Source organism: Somniosus microcephalus, chromosome 3 (genome assembly GCF_052327205.1).
Source record: "Somniosus microcephalus isolate GS21.2 chromosome 3, FLI_Smic_1.0, whole genome shotgun sequence".
Classification (NCBI taxonomy): domain Eukaryota; kingdom Metazoa; phylum Chordata; class Chondrichthyes; order Squaliformes; family Somniosidae; genus Somniosus; species Somniosus microcephalus.
Genome location: NC_140989.1, coordinates 76,118,389 through 76,134,559, shown reverse-complemented (window position 1 = coordinate 76,134,559; position 16,171 = coordinate 76,118,389). Strand labels below are relative to the sequence as shown.

General features: G+C 48.7%; 1 protein-coding gene across 3 annotated transcripts in view; it reads left to right on the top strand.

Moving 5' to 3' along the window:
- The first annotated feature begins 265 nt into the window (after positions 1-265).
- cenpf (centromere protein F) overlaps positions 266-16,171 on the top strand; it is an 84,672-nt gene continuing 68,766 nt past the window's right edge. For 2 of the 3 annotated variants that reach the window (XM_085981173.1, XM_085981166.1), the window contains exons 1-3: positions 266-350; positions 8,919-9,087; positions 9,566-9,761. In XM_085981173.1, the coding sequence (XP_085837299.1) occupies positions 9,600-9,761 (162 nt within the window). In that variant the 5' untranslated portion in view covers positions 266-350; positions 8,919-9,087; positions 9,566-9,599. Of the gene's footprint in view, positions 351-8,801; positions 9,088-9,565; positions 9,762-16,171 lie in introns of those variants that run through there. The other variant, XM_085981169.1, reaches the window with a different exon arrangement.

Here is a 16,171-nt window from a genome sequence, read left to right as displayed (position 1 = left end):
ACAAGCAAGTCACCGTGCCGTCCAATCAGGAGCCCGGCTCACGGGCACCTAGCCAGCACAATGGCTGCGGAAAAACAACCAATGCACGGAGAGGCCCGAGTTTGAATTTAGAAGACGACCAATCAATCATTGCGCCCTGGCCCCGTGAGCGTTGAAATGAACCAATCAAACATCAGGGCGAGTCACGGCCGCTCGTCAGAGGCGGGTTCTAAAATAGGCGTGTTCTGCACTTAGCCAATAGAAATCCTCGATACATTGGAACCCTCCACCGTTGGTTACGCACGCGTTTGAAACGCGAAGCGGAATAATTTGAAATCGGGCTGTTGGTGTTGATGGAGCCGCCGGCTCAGGTTGGTGCCGATTGTTATTTTGTTTTAACCGGTGCTTCTTTTGAGGGCGGTGTGTTCGGGTTGTTGCCGGTGTGTGAAGTTGTTTGCAGATTGTTAGCTGATCGCACTCTCGGTTTGTGTTTTTAGCGGCTGGTGGGTGGGGAGGGAGCGAGGGCGCCCGCATCGCAACCATTAGTGCCCGCGGGCAAATGGTCGTGATCAGTGTTATAAAAACAGAAAATGCTGGAAATATTCAGCCGGTCAGGCAGCATCTGTAGAGAGAAACAGAGTTAACGCTGAAGGGTCATTGACCTGAAACGTTAACTCTGTTTCTCTCTCCACAGATGCTGCCCGAGTGTTTTCAGCATTTTCTGTTTTTTATTTCAGATTTCCAGCATCCGCAGTATTTTGCTTTTGTATTAGTGATCAGTGTTAAATGGGTTAATCTTGGTACTTGCTATCTGCCTAGCAAGAGCTCAAACGGTAGTGTAAACCGTGTACAGAGTGAGAGTAGTGATCACGGAATATAGTGCAAACCATTTAAGCACAATGAGAGTAGTGATCAGTGAGCCTAGTGCAAACCCATATAAACAGTGAGATTAGTGATCACCGAGTGTAATGCAATCCCATTTAACACAGCGTTGCGAAGCTCAACGTAAGTTATTCTTTTTAATATTTGTCATAACCCTTAAAGAATGACACTTCACAGAATCACAGAATCTACAGTGCAGATAGAGGCCATTTCGGCCCATCGAGCCTGCACCGACACATATCCCACCCTATCCCCGTAACCCCACGTATTTAATCCCCTAACACTAAGGGTCAATTTATCATAGCCAAATCAACCTAACCTGCACATCTTTGGACTGTGGGAGGAAACCGGAGCACCCGGAGGAAACCCACGCAGACACAGGGAGAATGTGCAAACTCCACACAGACAGTCACCCGAGGCCAGATTTGAACCCGGGTCCCTGGCGCTGTGAGGCAACAGTGCTAACCACTATGCCACCGTGCCCCACTTGGGCAAGTTTGTATGTGTGTACCTGTTTTTAAATTGATTTTCTGCATAATAAAATATTTTGAATGTGATTTCCTCAAATAATAGTGGTATTAAAACTGAATTTATAAACAAGCAAAAATGTTTTACTTCATCTCTATTTTTTTGGTATTTTGTTTGAAATTGTTGGGAGCTATGGTTTGAGCTCCCCAAAGAAGTGTAGGAGGAGAGATGCTGATGGTTGTGTGTCGATTAGATTTGAAAAATTGCTCTTCGTTCTACATGGGGTTACTGAACCATGAGGCTCAAAGATCTATAATAGCATCTTGTATACCTTCCTAAATCTGATGCTTCAGTGGGTTATGCGGTCTCTACATTGGGGAAACCAAACGCAGATTGGATGACCGCTTTGCGGAACACCTCTGTTCAGTCCGTAAGCGTGACCCAGAGCTTCCGGTCGCCTGTCACTTTAATTCTTTGCTCCACTCCCACTCTGACCTCTCTGTCCTCGGCCTCTTGCACTGTTCCAACGAAGCTCAACGTAAGCTCGAGGAACAGCACCTCATCTTTCGATTAGGCACTTTACAGCCTTCTGGACTCAACATCGAGTTCAACAATTTCAGACTTTAACCTCTGCCCCCATGTTTTCTTTTCTCTCTCACATGGCAGTTGTTGATGATTCTGCCATTGTCATTTACACCTCATCTAGAGTCATTCCACACCAGTGCTTCCGACATGTCTTCCTTTTTCCTCAACCGAGGATCCCCTCTACTGTGGTTGACACGGCCCATGACCGTGTCCGTTCCATTTCCCACACTTATGCTTTCACCCCTTCCCCTCCCTCCCAGAACCACGATAGGGTTCCCTATGTCCTCACCTTTCACCCCACCAGCCTCCACATTCAACGGATCATCCTCCGCCATTTCCGCCACTTCCAACGTGATCCCACCACCAAACACATCTTCCCCTCCCCTTTCAGTATTCCGAAGGGACCGCTCCCTCTGCGACACCCTGGTCCACTCCTCAATCACCCCTAACAGCCTTGCCCCTTCGCCCGACACCTTCTCGTGCAAGTGCAGGAGATGCAACACCTGCCTTTTTACCTCCTCCCTTCCCACTGTCCAGGGTTCCCAAACACCCCTTACAGCTGAAACAGCAATTTACTTGTACTTCTTGCAATTTAGTATACAGTATTTGCTGCTCACGATGCGGTCTCCTCTACATTGGGGAGACCAAATGCAGATTGGGCGACCGCTTTGCGGAACACCTCCGTTCAGTCCGTAAGGGTGACCCTGAGCTTCTGGTCGCCTGTCACTTTAATTCTCCGCTTCACTCCCACTCTGATCTCTCTGTCCTCGGTCTCTTACATTGTTCCAGTGAAGCTCAAAGTAAGCTTGAAGAACAGCATCTCATCTTTCGATTAGGTACTTTACAGCCTTCTGGACTCAACATTGAGTTCAACAATTTCAGACTACAGGAAACTTTGTGTTATCCGGAGGCGAACCCTCCGGCAAGCTCGAGCCACCGGCAAAAATCAGGAGCCGTTTTTTATTCTTTTCGTTTCTTTTCTTTGCTTTTTTTGAACAGTCAAGCTCTGCAACGTCTGTAGCTAAGCAACAGCTTCAGCTAGAGACGCTACAGAGACGCTTGCTGACTGGTTAGAGGCTGTTGCTAAGCAACAGGTTTGTTGATTCATACGGAGATGAAAATCTCCATATGTTTCAACATTAGCTCTGGAGTGTACGGCAGTTTTGAGGGAACGGCAGCAGCTCGGTCCCGTCGGTGCCGGATAGCACAAAGTTTCCTGTATAACCCCTGCCCCCATTCTTCAGGCTGTATGATTTGGCCATCCCCATTTGCAACATTTTATCTTTCCTGCCTCCTACCTTAGCACAGAATGTTCCTTCAGTTCCTTCCTCCCCTCCCAGCCTCTGCACCTGCTTAAAATCTGTTACATCATGAAGGGCCCCAGACCTGAAACGTTAACTCTGTTTCTCTCTCCACGGATGCTGCCTGGCCTGCTGAGTATTTCCAGCATTTTCTGTTGTTATTTCAAATTTCCAGCATCTGCAGTATTTTGCTATTGTGTCCAGCTTTTTCCAGTTCTGATGAAAGGTCCCAGACCTGAAATGTTAACTCTGTTTCTCTCTCCATGGATGCTGCCTGGCCTGCTGAGTGTTTTTCTGTTATTTCAGATTTTTAGCATCTGCAGTATTTTGCTATTGTGTCATCTAGAGTCATCTTTTGTTTCTTAACTTGTCCCATTATCATCTCCTTTTGCCTTGCACCATCATCCCTTTTGTCTTTTAATCTCTCCTGCCTTCCAGCCTATCACAGGCCTTCCCTTTTGTTCTTTCCTCCCCTTTCCCTGCCCCACACTTGCTTAAATATCTGTCACTTCTCCAACTTTTTCCAGTTCGGATGAAGGGTCACCGACCTGAAATGTTAACTCTGTTTCTCTCTCCACGATGCTGCCTGACCTGCTGAGTGTTTCCAGCATTTCCTGTTGTTGTTTCAGATTTCCAGCATCTGCAGTATTTTGCTATTGGAAAGGTTTCCAGCTTCTCTGTTGCTCTCTAACAATCTCCGCTAATGTGTCAGGTTTCCGTGTGTGGAAAAGACAGCAATTCTTGAAATCTCATCAGACCTGGAGGACTAGTTAAAGTTGATTCCTGATTGGTGAAAAAAGGTTGCTCTAATTCCACCAGACAGGGAGCAGCAGCCTTTTCAAATGCTCCAGAGTTATGCTTAGGAGATTCACCCAAAAATGATTGCCCCAACTGATGTTTAGTAATGGGCACTGTAAGATTCGAAAAATTTTCATTATATAATCACACAAGACAACAGGATTAATAATACAGCTTTATTGACCAAAAGAAGCTTGTACAGATAAAACCTTTGATAAAAGGGCATACAAAATGGCCGCCGGACCTCGTGATCAGTTTCTTGAACCATTTGATTTCTGTTACTGCAAGCCAGACAGGCTTGTGGATTGAGAGCAGTAAGCCCGCGAAAGCCAGTATCGGGAAACCGAAACTCAGGGAAATGGGCATACATATTCAATTGGATTCTAAGTACAAGACAGTTTCAGGCAACAGGATGGGGCCCATCAAGATATGGGCGGACAATGAATGAACATTTAAACCCATTTAATGTACAAAGGAAAAACCGTTTAACAGCTATCAAGGGAAATCTCCAGACCGATCAATATGCGAACCGAGTTACGGTGACACCCTCCACGAATTGTCCGGCTTCTTTACCGGCCATAATGGGGAGTTCACGTGAGTGGCTATTTGTCTCAACACGCCCTGCTGCACCAAGGAAGATATTGCTGTCTCCATGTCGGGTTCTGCCTCCTTGGGGAAGTTATATTGCTTTTGGGGCCGGATCATGGGGTCCCCGTCTACGCTGACCTCAAACCTGGTGACCCTCCCACAGTCGTGCTTGTGGGTGGCAAACGCGGTCAGATTGTCCGACACAAACGCTTGCAAGTCCGTTGGGACGTCCGCGACCAGAAGCTCGAGGTCGTAACCCCCTGACGGCTTCATGGTGCACAGGGTCCCCTTTTCTCCCTTCCCTGGGATCACAACTACCTTACCTAACCCATTCTCGGCTCCCCAGAGACAGTGATTTCTAAGGTCCACGAGGATTCCGTGTTCCACCAAGAAATCAGCCCCGAGGATGCCTTTCCCACCCCCCTCATTCCACTTCAATAGGATGCACGTCCATGTGGTGTGGAGTGCTCCCAAATGAATGGAGAGCGGGATGGAGTACGCGCCAGCCTGTTCTCTGCCTGTGAAACCCGCTACTGAGAATGGAGCCTGAGTAGATAGAGGTGAGGCAAAAGGCATAGCCGTGTGGATCACGGTGCATGATGCTCCCGTATCCAACAGGTAACTACCCTTTTCCTTCTCCACCTCCATCTCCACAACGGGTCTTCTCCACGCGTCATAACGGAGCGGACACAGGTAGACGGGCTGCGCGGGCTTCAGTCATTGGGGCGCTGCGGTTGGGGCTGGGGGAGCAACAGGGTTGTTGACAACTGCCACCTTCCCCTGCGAGGTCATTAGAGACCGCATTGTCTGTAAAATCGACTCAATTGCAGCGGGATCCACAACTGCACCAGCTCCTGGTGCTGGGGCAGGAGCTACGGTCTGGTTTTGGGCTGGTGCTGGGGCAGGAGCTACGGTCTGGTTTTGGGTTGGTGCTGAGGCGGCGGTCTGGGCTTGGGCTTGGACTGCGGGAAATTTCCCTCTATTATCCTTCCACGGATTTCTACAGTCCCGGCGCCAATGACCCTCCTTTCCACACCCGTAACAACTGCTCTTGGCTTGGGGGGCGCGATTCCCCTCCTGATGCCATTCCTTTTTAGCAGGAGCTGCAGGCCTCGCCTCATGCACCTTTCCCTTTGAGGAAGGCACATTCCTACTCTTGTTGTTCCTGTAACCTATCGTGAGCTGATCAAGTACTACTTCCTCCGTGGAGCGGGGGTTAGTGGGGTCAAACCATGCTTTGGCCTGCTCCCTCACTGGCGGCAAGCAATTGGCGACCAGACACCGGAGCCAATGAGCCCTTTGGTCATCATTTAGCGCGTTCCGGTCCGGTCCTCCCGGGCAGCTGCGCCGGTACACTGGCCACAACCTTCCGGCGAAAACCCGTGGGGGTTCTCCCTCTAGCTGTATCGTCCTTTCCAACCGGAGGAACGGACTTCCATCACCCTCCCCTATAATCTCCAGGATCTCATTCCGTATCTCCTCATACGTTTTTTGCCCTCTCTTGCTCTCGTCAGGGAGACATTGGAGGAGCGAGCTGTCCAGGGAGAACAGCAGCATTTTGGACATTTCGGCCCCGTCGCAGTCGTTAACTGCTGCGGTTTGCTCCACGTCCCGAAAATGCACTGAGGGATCTCCTGACTCGGAGAGTTTTGGGATGCTACTGATCATTTCCCTTAGCTGTCGTGCGCTATGGGGCATTATGATCTGATTCACAAGGGGTCCATCCGCGCCATCATCTTCGTTCGGACCGAGCCTCTGGTGTCGCGTGGGACACATCGGCGCCGGTCCCGACCCTACTACCTGGTGTTGCTCTACCTCAAGAACCCCTGTGTCCGACTCCTCCGTTTCCTTCCCCGGAGTCCAAGACTCATCATAGGCAGGAGGTGCTGAGGGCTCGGGGGTTGGTACCCTAACTGTCTCTTGTGGAATCGGTCTTTTGGATTCCTTGGCTAACAGTAGCTGGCTCGCTGGCGGGTTTATGAGACACACCAATCCGTTTGCCTTGGCTAGGGCCGCTCTCAGGTCCTCTAGCTCCCGGTGGCAAGCGCTATGGTCGGTGTTCTCAGACCTATCCTGCATGGCCATCTTATAGGCTGCCCTGGCCCCCAAGATACTTTCCTCCTGTGTCGCTACCTGCTTGGCTAGGCGGAAACACCTCTCTCTCAGTCTACCTTCACTGGCCTTGGCCTCAATGACCTGACATTCCAAATACTCTATCCGGGTCTCATGGCGGTGAGTTGCGGATTGGCGTTCCTGATTCAGCGCGTTAAGCGATTGAATCAGTTTCTGACCTCCCGCAACCTTTTCCTCTACTTCTGTAAGCAGCCCTTTGATCTGGGCTGTCTGTGCTACAATGACCTGGTCCAAAAGCTGGACTTGCTTCTTGTAACACATCAGCCAGACCGCCTTTTCTACAGATCTTTTGTGCTCTTTGCTTTCTGTCCACTTGATGGCTGCGTCTAGCGGGCGCCTATCTCTCAACAGGTCAGATATCCACTGTTTTGTAAGGTTCACCTTCCCACAAACATAATCCGCTATCCTCTCATCCATCACATTTCGTTTATTCAAACCTTGATCTAACACGCTACATTCCTGCTGCCAAGGTCCTGCCGCGGTCGCCATTTCTGTAGGGGGTTTCTCTTGCTCGTTCTGGTCTCCTACCAGGCTTCATGCAATAATTACCCTTGAGTGGTTTGACCCACTCTTCCCTACGGTTCTAGACCTTGGACTTAGGTGCAGGGAACTGTAGTGCAGAGAAAGACTCAATAGACCAGGTTGAATAGTGCGGAATGGATGCTTTTATTATTAAACAGTTTGCAGCATTACAAAATACATATAAGCACAAATCAAAGCGACTACAAGCATGCACATATCTATAAACTTGATTCCATGGAAATGGGAAACACACGGCACATCGAAAAAAAAGGGAACACATTACGATTACCCTTACCCTCTCCCTCCCCTTATACCTAAACTAAGTTTCGACTTGAGGAACTCGGGATCATGCTCACCACTTTCTGATTCGCAAAAGAGGGGGTTCGCAGCCTTTCGGCACAGCTTTCCGTCGTCACGTGGATTTGGAAACTTCTGGCGCAGCTTGTTTTTCTCTCTCTCTCTCTCCGGCGATGAGGCAGCGGACACAGCCTTGATGAGCGCTCGTCAAGGATGGATCAGTTAAATCTGTTGTGGATTTGGATTCATGGAGCAGTCTCTGCCACCGATGTGAAGTTGAATAACTGGATGCACATGGGAGAGTCCAGTGAGGAAAAACCCCGAGAATGGGATGTTGAGGCACGGGAGTGCTAGGCCCGGAATGTCCTTTTCCTCCGGCCTGGATCGTCGGTTTTCCTGAGGGTGTCTTCTTCGGCCTGGGTCGTTGATGATCTCCCGACAACGGTACCCGGGCCACCCTCGTCGTCTTCCCGTTGTGGCCGAGCCTTGTCTGGCTGAACACCGACCACGTTGTCCTTTTCCGAAATGTCCGTCCGAAGCGTCTTTAAAAGAAGAAACGTCCTGATCGAATTCCGAAGCTACCGAGGTAGAAGAGGCGCTGATGGACTTTTCGAAATCCATAGTTATACCCTTTTGGGCCAGCCTTATCTCCCGCCAGATCATATTCCAGTCTTTGTAATATTTTTGGCGGGCAGAAATCTCTGCAGGGGTGCTTTGTCTTGTAACGGAGCCAGTGATAGCTTAACTGGCCTTCCTGGCCGATAATGTCTTTTACTTTGTCACCGTAACTCGGTTCGCATATTGATCGGTCCGGAGATTTCCCTTGATGGCTGTTAAACGGTTTTTCCTTTGTACATTAAATGGGTTTAAATGTTCATTCAATGTCCGCCCATATCTTGATGGGCCCCATCCTGTTGCCTGAAACTGTCTTGTACTTAGAATCCAATTGAATATGTATGCCCATTTCCCTGAGTTTCGGTTTCCTGATACTGGCTTTCGCGGGCTTACTGCTCTCAATCCACAAGCCTGTCTGGCTTGCAGTAACAGAAATCAAATGGTTCAAGAAACTGATCACGAGGTCCGGCGGCCATTTTGTATGTCCTTTTATCAAAGGTTTTATCTGTACAAGCTTCTTTTGGTCAATAAAGCTGTATTATTAATCCTGTTGTCTTGTGTGATTGTATAATGAAAAATTTTCGAATCTTACAGCACTACTGTATATTGCAGTAGTGTAATTTGATTGGTGTAGCCTCGCAATAGATGAGTGATATTTGTAACATGGTATTGTAGGAATGGAGATTCCTATCAAAAAGACTGAGTTTGACTCAGGCAATTAAAACAATGAACTTTAATGGAACAAAACAGGTTTTAACTGGAAACTGCTGGAATACATCAACTACAGGTCTGCTCTCCTTGAGGGCTCCACGAGGACTGATCCCCTGGTCAGAAGACTGACGTCATCACGTTCTTCCCGCCATTGGGGCATCACGTGACTAACGGCATGACGTCATCACGTTGAAACCGCGCTGTAAAGGTAACTAGACATTGTACAGTCAAACAGTGTAATTAAAGGTACAGGTACAGACAGTAACTACATTGCTGTTAAAGGAATTATGTACAACCGCTCTGAGTCCTTTGGTGGCTCTGCCACAGTATAGTAAAATAATTTTTTGAGTAGAAGGCTACCACTGGTCCATCTGCCCTACCCCTCTAAACCTCCCATCAGTTTCATTACTGTGAATCTGGAACTAATAGTCTGGTGTCCCTTTTTCCTAGTGGGAATTGATCCAGTGCTATTTTTTTTTTAAGAAACTGTCATTGTTTTCTGTTCCATCACCCCTGCTGATATGTGAAGGGAACCATACGCTGCTCAAGTTTCGCTCATTTTAAAACTGAAGAACACTTTTTGTTTTGACAACAGACAGTAAAGGGTGTACCTTTTAAAGTATATATGTCACTTTGATTCCATGCAAATTGTTGTAGTATAATCTAGAATTTTCCCTTTTTCATAGGTCATGATCTAAATTTTTTACAAAATTAAGCAAAATGAGCTGGGTTGTGGAAGAGTGGAAGGAGGGGCTGCCCACAAAGGCTCTCCAGAAGATACAGGAGATTGAGACTCAGCTGGATAAACTCAAAAAGGAACGTCAGCAGCGACAGTTTCAGCTAGAATCCCTGGAAGCTGCACTGCTGAAACAGAAACAAAAGGTGATTATTTTTTATTTACTTAGACATGATTTCGTTGTTCCTAGGTGTCGGCTTGTTTCTTGGATATTGGCTTGCTCGACTAGGCCAGAAGGTTGTAAGTTGAAGCCCCACAATGGGCTTGAGCACCTAATCTAGGCTTCAACACAGTACTGAGAACATGCTGCATTGTCACAATTGCTGTCTTTCATGTGGGATGTTAAATCAATACCACGTTTGCCTACTCAGGTGAACCTAAAAGTATTTCTCAAAGACGTACTGGCCAACATTCTTCCCTCAACCAACATCAATAAAAACTGATTATGTTGTTATTCATTCATTTGCTGTTTGTGAGACACTTCTGTGTGCAAAATTGGCTGTTACATTTGCCTACATAATAACAGTGACTGCATTCAAAAGGAATCTATTGGTTGTAAAGTGCTTTGGGATGTTTTGAGGATTTCTTTCTCCACTGCAGCAATCCAAATCTCTGCTGCAGCCCAACACATGTAGAAACTCTTTCTCATTAACTTACACGCCACGTACAGTAAGATTAGCCCATCATTTAATGAAGGTGCCTTTAATACAGGAAACTTTGGTTTATCCGGAGGACAACTGTTCGGAATGCTCGAGCCACCGGCAAAATTCAGGAGTCGGTTCAGTAAGTTTTTTTTCTTTTTGTTGCTTTTTTTCACTAGTCAGGCTCTGCAAGGTCTAGCTAAAGCTGTTGCTTAGCTACAGAGACGCTTGCAAGCTACGGCCGACTGTTTAGAAGCTGTTGCTAAGCAACAGGGTTTGTTGCTAGATACAGAGCTCAAAAGCTTCCGTATGTTTTAACATTAGCGCTGGTTTGTCCGGCAGTTTTGATGGGACGGCAACAGCTCGGTCCCGTCGGTGCCGGATAGCACAAAGTTTCCTGTAGTATGCTTCGTGATCATGTTGCATGCTTTGCTGAGTGCCAAGTGCATTGTTACAGTTTGGGCTTTTATAATGCTATTTTGCTAATTGTGCAATGTTGTTTGTTAGCAGACCGTACCCTTTATGAGCAAGAAATTTGCTTTTTACTAGTTCCATCCTTGTGGAAGTTAATGTGATCCAGGTCTAGTAATGACCAATAGTAAATTTCATACTCCAATTTATTTACTATTCCCAATACATCTTCGGTCTATTCTATTCTGGAAATATTGCAAACTAACTATGGTGGTAGTTTACAAATTAGGAGTATACAAAGCTTAGGAATTGGGCATTATACAACTCACCAAGGTTATTTTAACACAGCACCACTCCGGCAATCTGTACCACTGAGAAAGACGAGCAACAATGTTGTGAGACTACTATCCCCTCACATGCCACCCTGACCAATGTTCCCCCATTTTTCTTTTTGAGTGCGCGGACCCTTTAACGGACTGCGCGGCCCATTCAAAGTTTTGCCCATGCATGAAATTTCACATTGGAAAAGCTGATCCCGGACTGTGTGGGACCAGCAGATGACTGCACAACCGTGCAGCTTAGAGGGAACGTTTATCCTGGCATGGACATGTATCGCCATTACTTCATTGTCATTGGGCCAATATCCTGGCATCACCTACCTAATACCGCTGTGGGATTAACTTTAGTACAAGAACTGCAGTGGTTCAAAGAGCAGGCCATTCACCACTTTCTCAGCGCAACTAGTGATGGGCATTCAATGCAGCAGTGGCTTAGTTGGAGCACTTTCGCCTCCTGAGTCGGATGGTTGTGGGTTCAAGCCCCACTCCAGAGACTTGAGGATCTAGCCTACGCTGACACATCAGTGCAGTACTGAGTGAGTGCAGCACTGTTGGAGGTTCCTTCTTTTGGATGAGAACTTAAACTAAGCTCCTGTCTGCCCCCTCATCAAGCAGATGTAAAAGAGCAGGGGATTTCTCCCAGTATCCTGGTCAATATTTATTCTTCTACCAACATCACTAAAACAGATTATCTGGTCATTTATCTCATTGCTGATTGTTGGCTCTTGCTGTGTGCAGATTGGCTGCCACATTTCCCTACATTATAACGGTGACTACACTTCAAAAGTATTTCATTGATTGTGAAGCACTTTGGGAGGTTATGAAGTGCGCTACATAAATGCAATTTCTTTCTTTATATCTTTATATCCACGTTAAGTCAAAGGATGTATCATTTTATAGGGGCAGGAACGTTACACCATGCAAAACATTATTCTGCTGCTAAAGTATAATGTTTTTGATGAAACAAAGAGAATTATGTGTAGTAATGGAGAATGTATTATGGTGATGGTGCATTTTCGATGGTGTTAAGAATAAGGTAAATGTTGGTTTAAAAACAAAATGTATTATTAAATGGTAGATTGAATGTAAATGAAAGATTACATGAAATTGTTTATTGGAAGAATTTATACATTTGTAAAGGTTTCTAAACAAAAAGAATGGAAATTAAACTAAATGTGGAATGTATGAAATAGTATATTAAAATGTATTAAAAAAAAAAAATCATTCTTAGGATGTGGGCGTCGCTGGCAAGGCCAGCATTTATCGCCCATCCCTAATTGCCCTTGAGAAGGTGGTGGTGAGCCGCTGCCTTGAACCGCTGCAGTCCATGTGGTGAAGGTACTCCTGCAGTGGTGTTGGGGAAAGGAGTTCCAGGGTTTTGTCCCAACGACGATGAAGGAACGGCGATATATTTCCTTGTCTGGATGGTGTGGAACTTGGAAGTGATGGTGTTCCCATGCGCATGCTGCCCATGTCCTTCTAGTTGGTAGAGGTTGTGGGTTTGGGATATGTGGTAAACCACTGTTATTGTTGTTCACTGTTGTTGCACACCGTTGTACCTATGCATGCCTCAGCATGTCTCTGCTGGCTCCGCCCCTGGCTCCACCCACAGGCCCAGGTACAAAGGTGATTGCCCTGCAGCCCCCTGCTCTCTTGGAACCCAGTCAACCACGAGAGGCATGCTCTGTTCTTTGCTAATAAAAGCCTTTAGTTACTCTCCTAACTCTCCGTCTTTTATGAGTAATTGATAGCGCATCAATTTTATTAGCAAAAACAAAATGTCGACAACAAACGCTGAGCAGCAGGCTGCTGCACCAAACGCTGAGCAGCAGGAGCTGCTGCGAGCCCTCAGACCAACATGTCTGGACCTAGACCCCCAAGAAGCGGGTTCGGCTACCAAATTCGCGCATTGGCTGCGTTGCTTCGAGGCCTACCTGCAAGCCTCAACTGTGACCCTGGACGAAAACAAGTTGGAAATCCTGGCCTCAAAGGTGAGCCACCAAGTTTATACAATAATCCAGGACGCGACGACCTACGCGGCGGCTATCGATCTGCTAAAAGGGCAATACGCACGCCCGGTAAATACGGTCTATGCCAGGCACCTCTTAAGATCCCGCAGACAGCAGCCCGGGGAATCGGTGGAGGCCTTCCTACGGGCACTACGGATACTCGGCCGAGACTGCGATTGCACAGAAGTATCAGCCGCAGCACACACGGAGGGACTGATCCGAGATGCTTTCGTTGCGGGTCTAAGGTCCGACTACTATGGCAGCACGGTGGCATAGTGGTTAGCACTGTTGCCTCACAGCGCCAGGGACCCGGGTTCGAATCCGGCCTCGGGCGACTGTCTGTGGAGTTTGCACATTCTCCCCGTGTTTGCGTGGGTTTTCTCCGGGTGCTCCGGTTTCCTCCCACAGTCCAAAGATGTGCGGGTTAGGTTGATTGGCTATGATAAATTGACCCTTAGTGTTAGGGGGATTAAATACATGGGGTTACGGGGATAGGGTGGGATATGTGTTGGTGTAGGGGCTACGGGGATCGGGTGGGATAATGTGTCAGTGCAGGCTCGATGGGCCGAAATGGCCTCTATCTGCACTGTGGGGTTTCTGTGATTCTGTGATACTCCCGGCAGAGACTGTTGGAAAAGGGAGAAATGGACCTGAGAAAGGCAGTGTCCCTCTCGCTCGACGCGGCCCACAGAAATATGGACGCCTTCTCCCCTAACCGCTCCGCAACATGGACGCCACAACCTTGGGTCATGGGACCGCCACCTTCAACTGCTGCTGCGATGTCCATGGCACAGAAATGTTATTTTTGTGGCCAGGCAAAACACCCCAGAGCACGCTGCCCGGCGAGAAACGCTACCTGCTCCGGCTGCGGGAAGAAACACTATGTCAGCGCCTGCAAAGGTAAAACCGCTAACGCCAGCAGCGCCGCGTGCGAACCGTGGGGGCAGCCATCTTGTCCGCCATCTTGGGCTCCCCCAGCCGCGTGGGGATCGGGACCATGGGCGCCGCCATTTTGTCCGCCATCTCGGACGTCTCCAACTTCAACCACGGGGGACCCGGACTCAACCACCGCCTCATCTGACGACCACATCGACTCGCTCGACCATACGCTGGCCTCCGTGACGCTGGACCAATCTCTCCCTCATCAACTGTCCAGGTCCATGATGGACATTACGGTAAACGGCCGCGCCACTACCTGCCGTTTTGACAGCGGGAGCACGGAGAGCTTTATCCACCCCGACACGGTGCGCAGTTACTCTCTCCCGGTCCTGCCGACGCGACATCGGATCTCTTTGGCTTCCAAAGCCCAGTCAGCGGACGTCGGTGGCTACTGTGCAGTGACCCTTTCAGTAAGGGGCACAGAATACAAAAATTTTAAACTCCTGGTCCTGCCCCATCTTTGCGCTGCCGTTCTACTGGGGTTGGATTTTCAGTGCCACCTTAAGAGTGTCACATTAGCGTACGACGGACTCCTCCCCCCACTCACAGTCTGCAGCCAGCAGCTTTTAAATCGCCCGCCGCGCACCATTTGCAGCCTCTCCACCCTTAAGGTCCCCCCCCCCCTCCTTGTTCGCTAACCTCACCCGCGACTGTAAGCCCATCGCTACCAAAAGCAGGCGCTACAGTGCCGGGGATAGGAGCTTCATTAAATCCGAGGTAGCAAGACTCCTGAAGGAAGGGATTATTGAAAGTAGCACCAGCCCATGGCGAGCACAAGTGGTGGTAGTGAAGACTGGCGAAAAACAGCGCCTAGTTATTGACTACAGCCAGACGATCAATCGCTACACCCAGCTAGATGCATACCCACTCCCCTGCATATCTGACATGGTCAATCAGATAGCACAATGCCGGGTGTTCTCGACGATTGATCTGAAGTCGGCATACCACCAGCTCCCCATCAGGGCTGAGGACCGCCAGTACACAGCTTTTGAAGCTGACGGTCGTCTCTACCACTTCCTCAGAGTTCCCTTCAGCGTCACCAACGGGATTTCGGTCTTCCAACGGGAGATGGACCGGATGGTTGACCAGAACGCGCTCCAGGCCACTTTCCCCTATCTAGACAACGTCACCATCTGCGGCCGCGACCAGCAGGACCATGATGTTAATCTAGAGAAATTCCTCTGTACGGCCCAGCGGCTGAACCTAACATACAACAAGGACAAATGTATGTTTCGTACCAAACGCCTTGCCATTCTTGGCTGTGTAGTGGAGAACGGAGTCATCGGCCCCGACCCCGACAGGATGCGCCCCCTTATGGAGCTCCCCCTCCCTCACTGCCAAAAAGCACTGAAGAGATGCCAAGGGTTTTTCTCGTACTATGCTCAGTGGGTGCCCAACTATGCGGACAAAGCCAGACCCCTCATCAAGTCCACCTCCTTCCCCCTGACAGCAGAGGCCTGTGCAGCCTTCACTCTCATAAAAGGAGATATTGCGAAGGCCACAATGCACGCAGTGGATGAGTCCATCCCTTTCCAAGTGGAGAGCGACGCATCCGACTTTGCCCTAGCTGCAACCCTTAACCAGGCGGGGAGACCCGTGGCCTTTTTCTCAAGGACCCTCCAGGGCCCCGAGATTCGACACTCCTCTGTCGAAAAGGAGGCCCAGGCCATTGTGGAAGCTGTGCGACATTGGAGGCATTACCTGGCCGGAAAACGATTTACCCTGCTCACTGACCAGCGTTCAGTAGCTTTTATGTTTAATAATTAGCAGAGGGGCAAAATCAAGAATGACAAGATCTTGAGGTGGAGAATCGAACTCTCCACCTACAATTACGATATCTTGTACCGGCCCGGGAAACTCAATGAGCCCCCAGATGCCCTATCACGTGGTACATGCGCCAACGCGCAGGTCGATAGACGGAAGACCCTCCACAATGACCTCTGCCACCCGGGGGTCACCAGGTTTTTTCACTTCATCAAATCCCGTAACCTGCCCTACTCCATCGAGGAGGTCAGGACCATGACCAGGAACTGCCAAATCTGTGCCGAGTGCAAACCGCATTTTTATAGGCCAGACAGAGCAAGTCTGATCAAAGCCACGCGCCCCTTTGAACGGCTGAGCGTCGATTTTAAAGGGCCCCTCCCCTCCTCCGACCGCAATGTGTACTTCCTCAACATAATTGATGAGTACTCCCGTTTCCCGTTTGCCATCCCTTGCT